A 13,903-nucleotide genomic window follows, 5' to 3' on the forward strand; every position below is an offset into this window, starting at 1 on the left:
CATTTCATCACTTATTTTCCCACCGCCATGCTAACGTGTTTGCAAGAATGCTATCAATAAGTTACCTTTTTTTTTTAGAAAAGAACAGGCTTAGGGAATCTGAATTCAAATGCATTCTGCTCATGCCAGGCATACATCGATAAAATCCTTTCTCGGGTGGTCTTAGATTTATTTGATAGACATGATTCAATAGAAAAACAATTATGAGTTGGATGAGGAGGAGGAGCTCCTGTGCCTACAATTAATAAGGTTGGTGTTGCTGTAACGGATGTGAGGTACTTATCCATAATTACCACCTCCAAGCTCTGATTTCCAATCAAATGTCTGCAGCTTCCATCGTGCCTGGCATCACATTTTCACAAACCTTCTCTGCGGCTCTACGGAAGCTTTTCCGCAGAAGTATAAATTAGGCATTACTCGGTGTGCCTGCGTTATGTAGGTGGATACCTTTATTCTACAAGCTGAAGTAAGAGCTAAGCCACTGAACAGGCCTTTATTTGAATGAGGTGTTGAAAGTATGTGTAGTGTTGGAACATGTAGTGCCTGATTCTAGACAACAACTGAAATGCAGGAAAAAAGGTGTAGGCACAATGATTATTTTGGTGGAAATAAACACTTTACAGCACGGAAATATGTTTTGTTTACTCCTCACCCTCTCGACCTCGCAGGACTGATGGAAGCCAAAGCTTGGGTTAAATATCCAATTAATTCAGTTGCCCACAAGTCTTTTGCCTCAATATAGTATAGTATAAAATCCTGTTATTCTATGATGGTACGGTAGAAAATGTCAAAATAAAAAACAAAAAGTGTTTGTCCCTTACCTCTGACTGCCATCTGTGACGGTAGGAACCATGGTGATGTTCTCCTCTGGATTGAAAAGAGGCCACAGAGAGCCGTACCACGTGTTGACCAATGTGAGCTTAAGGAAGCCTACACATTCAACACAACAGCAAGATGAGGCTTTCTTCAGCTTACAACAGACGGCCAAATAAAACCGTATTAAGAGAACTGTAGTTCATTTAGGATCACTCATTGTTCAAGACGAAATGGTTGTTTCAAAACCCAACAATGCCCCTCCATCTGCACTGCACTGCAAGACCTTGGGGGTTTAAGTGGGTGAATGCATGCTACGCATTCACAAGTTTGTCGTTAATATAATGCCTCTTTTCTCTTTGCAATGACTCTTGGTTGTGATAATAAGTCTGAATAAGTGACTACTTAAAGTGCAGGCAGAAGAAGAGGATTGGTCGTTGTTGCATTTTACCTACCGTTGTTATGGAGATCCTGTATCTTCTGGTGTGAGACTGAGATGCAGTCTAGTTTGGTGTGCTTCTCTGTCTCAGGCCCACAGAAGCTGAATCCTCTGGATCTTTCCTGCAGCCTCTGCATCTCCACTTCTGAAAAAGACAGGACAAGAAACAGCAATGTGATATTTTTCCGCATAAAGTGTCTGAAGAAAGTTCTCACTGAAAACATAAAATAAAACATGTATTTTTGCATTCATTTTCTCATGATAAGTAACAACACAAGTTTCTGGGCTTCTCATTGTTAATAACCGCACTGTCAAATCAGCGGTATATGGTTTCAATAAAGATTGATTCATTAATCAGAGCTGAGATTTTTCTCACAACGTCACATTGTACAATGCCAAGGTAAGACAAACTGGACAATATTCATTTATAGAAGCATTGTTGCATTTATAATGACTAGAATGTTTTGTATGGAAACCATGAGCTTTGCTCCGTCACATTTCACAGCTCAGTTTTCAACGAAACGATTGCTTGAGCGTGACGACGTTAGTAAAAATAGCTTCCATTGAACATTATTTTATTCAGAGATCTTAGCATTTACTCTGGTAAGTACAGTGTTATAAACACTGATCGCACTATATATATATATATATATATATATATATATATATATATATATATATAACTAAGATTATTCTTCTATTTACTATGAACCATATCTTCTTAAAGTTCAGCTATTCATCTGGTATGTTCAGTGCAGCCAGTTTACCAAAGGACCTCAATGATGGACCCAGACCTGGCTCAAATGAGTCATCCTTTGTAACCAAATGACTTTGCTGTATTTGTTTAACGTTTCAATATGTGTGTGTGTGTGTGACTCACTGATGTTAGGTCTGTGAATGATCAGGTGATCAGTCTCTGCCATCAAGCGAGTGCTCAGGCTGGTCACCATCCGGTCAATACTCTTGACCACATCCATGGGGCCGTTCACCACCTAAAACAAACGGAGCACAGACGTCTCAGCAGCAGCAACACTTCCACTCTGCCCTCCGGAGTACAGCTGTCAAAGCTAAGGAGGTAGGCCTACATTTCAAAATGACCATTCAAATGCCGCACCATGAGAAAATGCTTTCCGCGTCGATAACTCTTTGCCAGAGTTTATGCACAGTTTGGCTGAAGAGGGCACACACAGTTCAATCGATTGACCTATAATGGTGGGTGCAACTGTGGATGTTGCCTTTTTGGAACCCATCTTTCTGAATTCAATATGCCCATCTAAGAGCTGAGCCTTAGAGACAGAGCTTTGAGCAGTGTGAGCGAGGTTGGTGATGAGTACAGCCACAGTTTTTCAGAGTGCTGCTCATCCATTGAGTCTGGGCTGAGGTGGCCTTGGAGCGCTGAGAGGCCTGGGGGGAAGGGAGCCAAGCGCTGAGAGACACAGCTTGTCATAAGGCAACCTCATCATGTTGCACACATCAATAGTGCAGAGGCTGAAGTGACAAAAAAAGACTAGGTAAGAGAACACAATGTACCAACTGTGAACTGGATGAAAGCATGGTTTCCTCTCTGAATTCTACTTTTGATCAGAAATTCAGAATGTAAAAATTGGAAGGTTAAGCTATGGCTCAATAGAGACGTATGGAGGCTGCTGTAACATTTGACAACTCTTCTACTATTCTTGTGGTAACTTCATCATTTCACTGAAGATGATGAGCTTATATGAAATATAGAAGCACACTGCCCTCTAGAGCTTTAGAGCAGAAATGGCATCTATCTATCTATCTATCGATCTGTCTGTCTGTCTGTCTGTCCACCTACCTGTCTATTTATCTGTCTGTGTCTCTGGAGTACCGCATTCACTTACATATATATACTGTATATATATAATTGTTAGTTTATCTCTCAAAGGTAAATATTTATGTCGATAAACACATCATTGTTATCATCATATATCAGAATGACAAGTCCTTATGTCATTGGTTACAAACATGGTCAAAATGCTTCGCCATGATGTCAATATAACAGTGCACTCTAAGTATTTTCTCATACTAAAACTAGTTTTGATGACGATGTAAAAAATGCACAAGGCTGCAATTTTTCTCTATATATCAATGTGCATAAGCACAGACAACAGTCAGAGCCTTGCTCCCCGCAACCCGTAGGCGCATGGAGGCGACCCTCTCGTTCTCCGGGGAGAACTCCAACACAGCGGCGCTCAGCCGGGGGCTCGTGAGTATCCCCACTACCGCGCGCCTCTCATCCTGGGCAACTCCAGAAAAGGACAAAGTCCAACCCCTCTCCAGGAGCTTGGTTCCAGAGCCAGTGCTGTGTGTGGAGGTGAGTCCAACTATATCTAGCTGGTACCGCTCCACCTCCTGCACCAGCTTCGGCTCTTTCCCCGCTAGCGAGGTGACGTAGAGCCTATCCTAAAAATGATATTGTCTTATTCTTCGGAAAAAAATCTAAATCTATGCTATTTCATGTCAGATGTAAATACAATGCACAAATGTACAAGTTCAGTGAAGAGCCACACATGCACCAGGGCTAAATAAACAGTGGGAATATGCAGTGCTACTGAGTATGTGCTACCTCTTTGATGGCCTGCCACTTGAGGGCGTTGTCTTCACTGATGACGCTGGCAGCCACACTGATGAAGTGCTGGCTGAGCTCCTGGACCGTGTCCCGGCTGTGGTTGGTGACTTCGTTGAGTGGCTGAGCAGGGACGTCAGCAGCCAGAGACAGCAGCTGGACGATGGACACCATGTCTATTGGCTGTAGTCCCTCCTGCTGTGTGTCCTCCAGGGCCTGGACAGAGATGTCCAGCAGGGCAGAGGCCTCGGCCAGGCTGCTCAGCCCTGACGGCTGCTGCCCCAGCACTGCCTGGGTGTGGAGACACTGGGTTCAACAGAGCTACAAGGCCTCTTTCATGTGATCATCTTTTATCAATTGCAAAACCTGTTTTTATTTTAGTTTTATTCAGAACATTACGGATAGAATGCTGGATAGAATTTAGCTTATTTGATCACATATTTGTTGTATAATTTGTCAGTATTGTTGGGGATTATTTTAGAATATCATGATATCATTTTATTAAAGGTTTTTTTTCTTCTTGGGTGATGATAAATTTAGGTAATACTCCTGTAAATTAAGTTTAGTTAAGAATTATTTGGCATGAGAATTAGCTAAGAATATTAACACCGAATATTAAGCTTCTACTCAAAAATATTGGTATCCGCACCAGTGGCGTAAGGTAGGTAGAAGTGCACTCTATTATGACATCCCCAGTGCACGCTAGTTAGTTATGAAGGACACACACACACACACACACACACACACACCATTAGGCACACTATGTGCTCAGCTTTATAGTTTACTAATAGTTTTTTATAGTTCATGTAGAATAAGCAAATCATTTAGTTACAGATTGCTTCTGATTATTTTACCAAAAAATGAAAGAAAGGAAAACCATGACGGAGATGGGTTTTCCTTTTTGAGGACGTATGGCATCATGACACATCACCCATGTGACTTCTTCTTTGAACACAGGCGTATATCTCAGGGGGCAATCTGAATCATTTGCAAGGGCCAGTTCTCTGTGCAACACCTTATTGGAGGTAAGGCCTCTGTGAAACTGCACTGCCTGCACAACAAAAACCTGTACCAAACACCCACATGTCAGACGTACAATTGAATTTGTTATCATTGGAGAATGGTGTAGACCAACAAAAAAGAAAGAAAAATAAATTAAATGTTGAATTCATTTATCAAATCATAACTGAAGTTATCTCGAGACACTTTTCATATAGAGCAGATCTAGACTGTTCTCTATAAAACATGTCATTTTCAATTCTAAATACACCATACAACACACTCTCTGGCTTGATTGAAGACACTACTCGATATTAGGTGCGATAAACAGGCTAAGAAGTCATTTGAAAGAAAAACGCCTTGGAAGACAGAATGTTTACAGTAGTAAAGTCTTTAAAGATTTATCTTTATCCTAAATGAAGATGTGTGGGTAGTCTACCTGGGTTTTGTTGGAAAGCTTCATCAGATGTTTCATAAAGGTCGTGGGCTGGGAGTTCTGAGAATCAGTCATCTGCTTCATCTTCAGGTAACGCTCTGGGCCAAAAACAACACAACACCAGTGTGGATGATGTAATGGCAGGATGCTCTGCTGTTTAAAGAACTCATCCTTCAGCTGGAGGAGTTCAACGAGCCTGCTAACGCGTCCAGAATAAAATACTCAACTCCCAGCACAGCCTGATCTCTGACCTCCTTGTCAACAGCGGGATTTCCCTCACGTAAGGCTCAGATATTATAATAAGTTACAGCAGGCAAGCATTGTACTCTTTTCCTTTCCAATACTCTTATTCTTCACTTGAGAGGCTGCTGTCGCTAACAGGCCAACACTGGACCTCCAAACTGAAATGACATATTGAATACTTCACATCATGTATGTACACATCTCATGAACTCCTTTTTCAACATTTCAGATGGCCAGTTTACTTTATGTCACGACAGGAAAAAGTTTGATATGCTTGGCCTATTATATTAAGATTGATAAAAGGTTATGATAAAAAACTGGTTAATAAAAGATATAAATGTCACGGATATCTCTTTGTAGAACTAACTTTCTGAATGTATTTGTGTCTTATCTTCGACTGATGTTCAATTGTAGTATCGTTTTAGAAGAACATTTATGAAAAACATAGTTTTCCTGGCTATGGCCCTGGGTAAAAATTCATGAATTGACCTTGATACAAATCAACTCAATATTCTATCATTCTATCACAAGCCCTGGTCTGTTCTTGTGGACTCACCTCTTCTGCTCCTGCAGATGAACAACAGTGGATCAGAGCAGTCTGTCAAGCCGAACAGTGGGAGCTGATCTGACCATCCCAGCAGCGTCCTGCAGCCCTGCAGCTCCATCTGCTGGTGCACTGCTGCTCACACACAAACACACACACACACACACGCGCGCACACACACACGCACACACACACACACACACACACACACACACACACACACACACACACAAGTCAACTTGAGTCTGTTTAAATGCCTTCACTGGTAAAGAAATATAAACAATGGATGAGGCAAATATCAGATTTGATTCAAAAGAAAACTGGCATTTAGGAACATCGAGGAACACCAACAACTAAATAGTTTTTGTAACAAAAACCCTGACTGCATGGATCCTTTAAGAGGTAAGGAAACTCAGACAGTGGGGGAGTTATTGTTCACCACTGCATAGAGTTTTGTCCTTCCACAAGCTTCCCCCGCACTGCTGGAGCTGTGGGAATCCCCTCCATTTCTCTGACTCACTGTCACTGCCCTTTATTTTGTCAGTCAGGCATCCTGTGTTTCCTGTAGTGTCACCAAAATCACTTAATTAAGCAGGGGAGTCAAACTCATTTTCACCCTGGGCCACATCAGCATCATGGTTGCCCTCAAAGGGCCGGGTGTAAATATAAGACTGTATAAATCTAACTACTCCTAACATATTGTTAAATAACTATCTCTGCATTTGATTATTGTTTATTCAAGTGTAAAAATATTGTACATGTAGTTATATAAATGTAAAAATATATGTAAGCACATTTCTGTTATTATAACATAAATCATTTTAATTTAGGGTTAAGAAACCCACATTACTCTATCAAAGACCAAACTTAAAAAAATAACAAAGACAGATATCATCAAACACAAGTTATTACATTAACTTAGTTTGAAGCTATTTTTGTCACCCCTCCCCGTTGTCTCCCGTGCATGGCAGCTACATCCACCAGCTCCTCACTGACAGTCAGGTCTGCCTTCAGCCTCTTATAAACACTGATAGATGCGCTGTATCCGTGTTCTCTGTGCTTTCATCAACAGCTAATGAAGAAGACGAGTACCTGCTCGTCTCTTAGCTAGCTGTGTTGTCAGATTGCTGCTAGTTCCTGAACTCGGTCTGCGATGGTGTTTCTTGACAAACTGATATTTGTAAAAGTCTGTATCTGGTCGGAGCTCACCTGCTCACATACCTTTAGCATGCACTGGGCTGTAGCTTTTGTAAATATATTCTGCTGTGATTGCAGTCTGCCTTTTAATTCTTGGACAATTTTATGTTTTTCTTGGAGGCTAAATTTAGTATACTTGGCTGCATGTTTGGTGTCAAAATGCCGACGTAAATTGTATTCCTTCATCACCGAAGCTGCCTCATAACACAGAACACAGACTGCTTTTTCTCCTTGAAGCACAAAGATGTATTCGCTTTCCCATCTTTCATTAAATTTTCTTCCCTCTGCATCAATTTTTCTTTTCTTGGACATTTTGAGATTGTTTGTTGATCTTTTTCAACTCAATCACTTGTTGGAAAACCGCTTTACGGGCTGTTGCCTCTCCTGTCCACCTGTTATTTTTAATGTCGGATGTAACGGATCGTTGTCGATCTGTGATCCGTACAGATCCCCCCTCACGGTTCAGCACACATGCGAACCACGGATTAATGACTTAATTAATTTATATTAAAAGTCATAATTATGAGTTCAAGATCCCGTAACTACGAGATATTTTGTCATAATTATTAGATATTTTCTTGTAATTAGGAGATAGTAGCTTATTGTAGTTTCCATAAGATTTAGTCAACTTTATTGATAATAAGATATTTTATTTGCTGTGGTGGACTCAACTTTCATCGCGCTTTACTTTTGCAGCTGCTCTCCCTACTGCAAGAGCACACAGTACTGCACACAGCCCAGTATTATGGCAGGAAATAGTGAAATAGTCAGGAAATGAAATCTTTTGGAATCCAACAAACACAGGACTTTCAACCATGAGACCAGTGTTCAACACCACATTATGGTTTTATGGTTTTGTTGCCCAAAGCTAACGTTTGTTTTGTTGCATTAACCCAACTTTACGTAGTTACACGATATCACGAGGCCAGAAACATAAGCAGTCAGACGTTGAGACAGGTTGGAAACAAACCAACAGTTTATCCAGATTATTTTAGAGGTAAAACTGAAAGTGAGCAAACCTGAAATATCTTCAACTAATCCTTCCTCCATTGCACAGGAAAATTGTGTGCATGTTCAATTATAGTAAATACATAGGGTCAAGGTTTAATCAGGTAGTCAATCTGTAAACTGTTGGGTAATAGGCCTACGATGGTTTTGGTAAAAATTGTACCTTTCGCCTTTGTTGTCTTTTGGAAACAATTTTCACTAGTCCATCTTTTTTCCTTCTAAAACCTGGTTCCGTTTTTTTGCCACTTCCGATTCAGATTTCAGTAAATAATGTTGTGTGTACAACAATATAATCCTCAAAATAATTGTTGCAAAAACTACAAAAAATAGGACCCAAATTGTAATTATCCTATAAGAAGGAAACCTGACTAAAAACCTCCAAATGTCCAGACTGTGTTGACTAGAGTAAGTCTAGAGTACACATAACTTTCACTTACTTCAAACTCAACATCATTTCTTTACAAATAATATAGCAATTTGTCAAACTTTGTCCAACAAAGGTTTTGTTATCAGAGGGTTTAAGACAAGTGTGCTTAACTTGTGCCTCCTTTCCAAATAGGACAACATTCACAACAATATTACCCCTACTATATGTGACAATAGAAGTCTTTTGAATGACACATCCTGGGTTTCAATCATATAATGTATATGAGAAGTGGACCGTGACGTCACCCATTGGATTGTGGACTACCGTTTTGAAGCCTCGAGTTTAGCATTTTGGCCATTGCCATCTTGCTTTCTTTGGAATCAGATGTGGTCATATTTGGATGAGAAGGTGGCGCTCTGGAGGAGGTACCTTTAGCATAACAAACGCTAAGCTAGCAGCGTGCACTAATGAGTGCTAGCTTGGTTAGCAACTGATATTAATTGAAAAAAGAACAGCTGACTTCTTATGGTATGTTCATACTAAACGCGAAGCGAACCTTCTGTGTTATCAAAAATGGAGGAAACTTGTAACTTGTAGTTACTTGTGGGCACTTAGAGCTCTGTGATAGTACCTCATATTCATATAGAGACATGCATTGGCATCAGTATGTAGGTATTGCAGCATCCTTTATACATTTATTGCAATTAAATCACAGCAAAATCTATTTATATGGGGTTCATACCGCTGTAGTAAACCAGCCAACGCGTGGCTTGCCAGATACACTGAAAACATTTGAACTTGGCTCAACTTTCAACACAAAGTTCCTAAAACGATGTGATCTTACCTGGGCAAAAAAGAAGAACTTGAACCTCTTTCACCATTGGGTGGCTGCTTAGGTAGGCAAGATTCCAACTGAAGAGCACTTCCGGGGTTATGGGTGAACATGCGTTGAGAGCATGGATATGCCTTGATTCCAGAGACATATTCCAAACATTAAGGTCAGTGATATTTCCAAAAAAAGGCTCTGTGAAATTCCCTCCAAATGAATCTTGGTCCTGACCCAGTATAAATATACCATCCCCATAGATATTCCTGGAAGAGTCTGTGGCTGAGCCCATGTCCTTTCTGTCCCCATCCACATAGATAGCCCAGTGGCCACTGCTCTGGAGCCATGTGACACATATGTGATGCCAAGCTCCGTCGTTGGGGAAGGACGCCTTATATGGCAGGTGCTTCCCGTGGATGATGAGCGCAAGGAGGATGCGTCCCTGCACATCTACTTGGCCTCTTAGCTGAAACTCATTGGTAAAGACAGGTGCAGCGTAGGAGAAGATGGTTGACACTTCATTCCACTCTGGGTTCCACTGAACTCGAACACACACACTGACCGACGACAGAGTGGGAAAGGACATGTTGACACGAGCAAAACCCTCACGGGATTCCTTTGGGAAGCTTAGAGCTGAGAACTGTACATCTAAACAAAAGCAGAATAAGTGGTCAGTGATGAAAGTGTTTTGTATCTCTTAACTTGCTTTAGATGTTTGAAGGTCCACTAATTGCACTCACACTGTTTGGAGAGGGCCACAGCCCCAGAGGCTGCTTTGCTGGGATCCCTGACCCAGATAGGCGAATGATGTCCATTCTGCCGAAGCAGCTCCAAGACTCCCTCCTGGTCCTCTGAATGTTCAAGGGTGGCAAGGGAGCTGAACTGGCTTCTGCAGAATCTGTCAGCGCTGGAGAAGGCCAGTGAGTCATTGGCCAGCTGGAAGGCCCAGTGAGAAGTCAGATGGACCAGTCTTGATTTCCCTGGTGAGTCAGACAAAGAAAACAATCACAACAAGCATGAATGAAAAATAGTAACGCAGCAATCAATAACATATTCAATGATTTGTTTGACGGCTAGAGAAGTCAGTACTATGAATTGAATTGCTGGCCACTAAAAGTGATCAACAGTCTCACCATGTGACTCCCCCACTCTGTCTGGCCCAGCATGTGTTGGCTCACTCTCACATACCACCTACAGGAGAAAAAGTCAAGTTTACGTTTTATTTTAACCGTTGCTTTGTAACATTTGCCTGTAAGCAGCATGCACAAGTTCGAGTTTATCTGCCATTTGAAAATAGATAGTTTATGTGTTTCTGAAAACACAGTCATCGTTATCAATTTAGAAGACTCCAAAGTTGATTTACTGATTAGCATTTTCAATACGATACAATCTTAATAAAAATAACAAAATAAACTATTTGCATGGCTCTTGTTATATCATTGAATATTATTAACATTACCACAAATGAGAAGAGTATGAGTCCAGTATGCAGGGCTCCAGTCATCTCTAGACCAGTGCAGTTTCCAAATGAAATAGACCACTGATTTTACCGAGAAAATAATATTTCTGCTTCAATTTAGAAAAAGTCACAAAGTGAGTACAAGACCCTATTAGCGTGTCACTCATCAGCAGGCAGTTTTCCAAAATTCTGGAGTTAACGTCCTGAGTCATTGTTGCTCTGTCCCCATTTTCCTTTATAGCAGCAGAAAGTCTCTTTGAGTAAACTGGGAAGGAAATCCATGCGTGGTATGATCAAACCCAAATCTGGTCCAGACTCCTCAACTAGTGCCTCGGCTTCAATATGCAGCATATCCAGCAGAGCTTCTGGTCTCCTGACTGGGAGAGAGCTAAACAATCCCAACGCGTCTGTCCAAGAGACCCTGTCTGCGTCCTGACTCCCTTCAGACCCCAACCCCTCCCTCCCCCTCCTTAGTACCCTGAAGCCATCTGCCTTTGTCATGCAAATGTAGTAATTTTTTAAAAGAACCCTACTTACGCAAGCAGTGTCAAGCATTTGGCACAGAGAGTTCATCAAGAGCAGCAGGGCGGCTGACATTTTTACCACATAGCCCTTCTTTATGCCTACTACAGAAATCTCTAAAGTTATTTTGAACATCTGTTTCATTGATGTACTTCATAGTCAATAAAAGATTAGTCTTATTCATGTGTACATTAATTAAACCGTAAAGTTTGTCTGTTTGGTTGGCTTTCAGCTTTTGTATGCCTTTTGACATCTGCATTCACAATACTCCTGCCACATGTTTTTCATTTGCAGATTATCAAATTGATGACTAAGTAAATGTATAGTTCACAGAGTTAAACATATCGCTCCCAAATCTAGACAAAGAAGCGAAGGTGGCAACACCATGGCTGACTGAAATACAGTGAGAACACCTGTTGTCTAGCACATCACTTACTTCCCATCTCTGACATGGTGACTCCTAAAATTAAACACAGCATGACCTTTTTTGTATATGATGACATGGTTTGAGTTGTTATAGTATAACTCCAATTTATTCTTACTATTTATTCTTGTATGTTTGGTCATCATTTCAGTTACGTTATTATACACTACGTTCATTTTAAGTGGAGATATACTTGAAGTTAGCACACTTTGGGGGATTTTAACCACGAGAGAAGGACCACTATGACCCACAAGATGCTAGTGCATCGCTAACGGCTGAATGTAGCATAATGTTGGATGGCCAACAATGGCTGTGCAAGCACGCATTCTAAATTGTTTTGATCACAAATCCTGTGGGTTTGACAATGTTGTTTGATGGGTCATTTGTGTATAAAATGTTTACTTGAAATTCCATTTGTTTTGTTTTTACAACAGTTGTAAGTTACAGAGTTTGAGCGGTGCCGACTGAATAGTCAGATCTCCAGCTAAACATTATGAACAGAGCTAGTAGCAATCTGTTAGGGCGTGTTCAAATTCTGTGATAATAGAAATACAAGAATCGGAAAAAGACCTGTGTATTGAAATAATGCTTACATGGTAGACTATACATTTATTTAGGCAAGCAACAAAGGAAGGCAAATGTTATACTGAGCTAAGAAACCTTAACTTTAAACTAGTGCTGGGCAACGATTACAATTTTTAATCGCGATTAATCGCATTGTTATGCGCACAATTCAATAATGAATTCAAAAGTAGTGTATGTTTTATTTTTAAGGTACTGCTATATGAACAACAGTGCAATAACATTTGGTTTGCAAACACTTTAAACAAATCAGGTTCTTTTTAACAGCAGTATTCCCTTTACACAGTAGCAGTTATAATACAGTTATAATGATTCTATTAATAGATATTCAGCCGGTGTTCACAACTTTATCTTCATGTGTGTAAGAGATGCAATTTGAAAAATACACTTTGAAAACTGAAAACCTCTCATAATAGGAGGATCAATCAAAAAACATCACCCACCGGGACTTAAAGTTGGAAAACATCTCGATTGAAAGCAACTCTGATGTCCCACACTTGCGGCCGATTGACTTTGGCCTCAGCTGCTTTTCGAAGACTACCTCATCATACAGGAACTTCTGTGGTATCTCAGCCCACATCCCACCAGAAAATAAACAGTGCAGGACCTACAGGTCCGGACCTACCACAGTGTGGTAACTGGGAGTGGTCCTGTACGACATGCTGCAGACACACAAACTCAACATCAGCAAGGACGTGTCTCAAAACTGCCAGGACTGTTGTGTCTGGCTGTAGATCCTCAGCAGTGTCCCACTCTGGAGCACCACATGTGGAACCCACATGCATTTGTTTTATGGTTTAATGACCTGACAAGGAGTTTTTACAACTACACATATTACATGTGGTGTGTTCTGAAGACTGATTTTGATCTTTTCTGCTGCCCACAAAATCAGCTATTACAGGTGTAACTAAAGGATCTGTCAAGTCTGAATAAAAAGTAACATTTATTTAATACACGCCTATCTGAATGACAAAAAGCCAATACTTTAACAAAACGATTTGAAAACCTTGTGAAAAAGAAACACCAACACTGGTTGTGGAGTAGCAAACTTCTTGTAAAGCTGACAGCTGGTGAAAACAGGTATCGGTGCTGTAATGGGTCAACTATAATCCAGTCAACTGGGTCATAAACACAGGCAGTCAACAGAAATGCAGAGCAAGAGATACTAAGGCATTTCCCTATGCATCCCAGAGCAACAGGTTCACATCACATGTTGAAACGGCCCTGACCTACTTCACTACATTAAATGTTTGGAAAGTCTAAATCTGCCCAATGTGTCTGCTTACACAAATATTCTGAGATGCATTATTGCCTACTCTCTTATCATACGTACGAACATAACAGCAATATATCTGGAGGCTGGAGTGAAAGTAAAGTAGTTCTGTGTGTGTGTTTATGCATACAGAGTGTTTCTTTACACAATCTCACAATTACACTCTGAGCTTAGTGTGCAAACA

At 40.7% G+C, this 13,903-nt stretch overlaps 1 protein-coding gene across 1 annotated transcript in view; it reads right to left on the reverse strand.

The window, feature by feature from the left end:
* adgrd2 (adhesion G protein-coupled receptor D2) overlaps positions 1–10,963 on the reverse strand; it is a 35,299-nt gene extending 24,336 nt beyond the window's left edge. Inside the window, exons 1-10 of the mRNA XM_076099613.1 lie at positions 10,919–10,963; positions 10,593–10,650; positions 10,200–10,439; positions 9,478–10,107; positions 6,074–6,196; positions 5,278–5,372; positions 3,840–4,130; positions 2,133–2,244; positions 1,269–1,397; positions 822–930 (exon numbers count right to left, since the gene is read on the reverse strand). Of these exons, the coding sequence (XP_075955728.1) occupies positions 822–930; positions 1,269–1,397; positions 2,133–2,244; positions 3,840–4,130; positions 5,278–5,372; positions 6,074–6,196; positions 9,478–10,107; positions 10,200–10,439; positions 10,593–10,650; positions 10,919–10,963 (1,832 nt within the window). The remainder of the gene's footprint in view (positions 1–821; positions 931–1,268; positions 1,398–2,132; positions 2,245–3,839; positions 4,131–5,277; positions 5,373–6,073; positions 6,197–9,477; positions 10,108–10,199; positions 10,440–10,592; positions 10,651–10,918) is intronic.
* Between the last annotated feature and the right edge of the window lie 2,940 nt (positions 10,964–13,903).

The sequence above is a fragment of the Anarhichas minor genome, unplaced genomic scaffold (assembly GCF_050575085.1).
Source record: "Anarhichas minor isolate MPS153535 unplaced genomic scaffold, ASM5057508v1 ptg000025l, whole genome shotgun sequence".
NCBI classification, from domain to species: domain Eukaryota; kingdom Metazoa; phylum Chordata; class Actinopteri; order Perciformes; family Anarhichadidae; genus Anarhichas; species Anarhichas minor.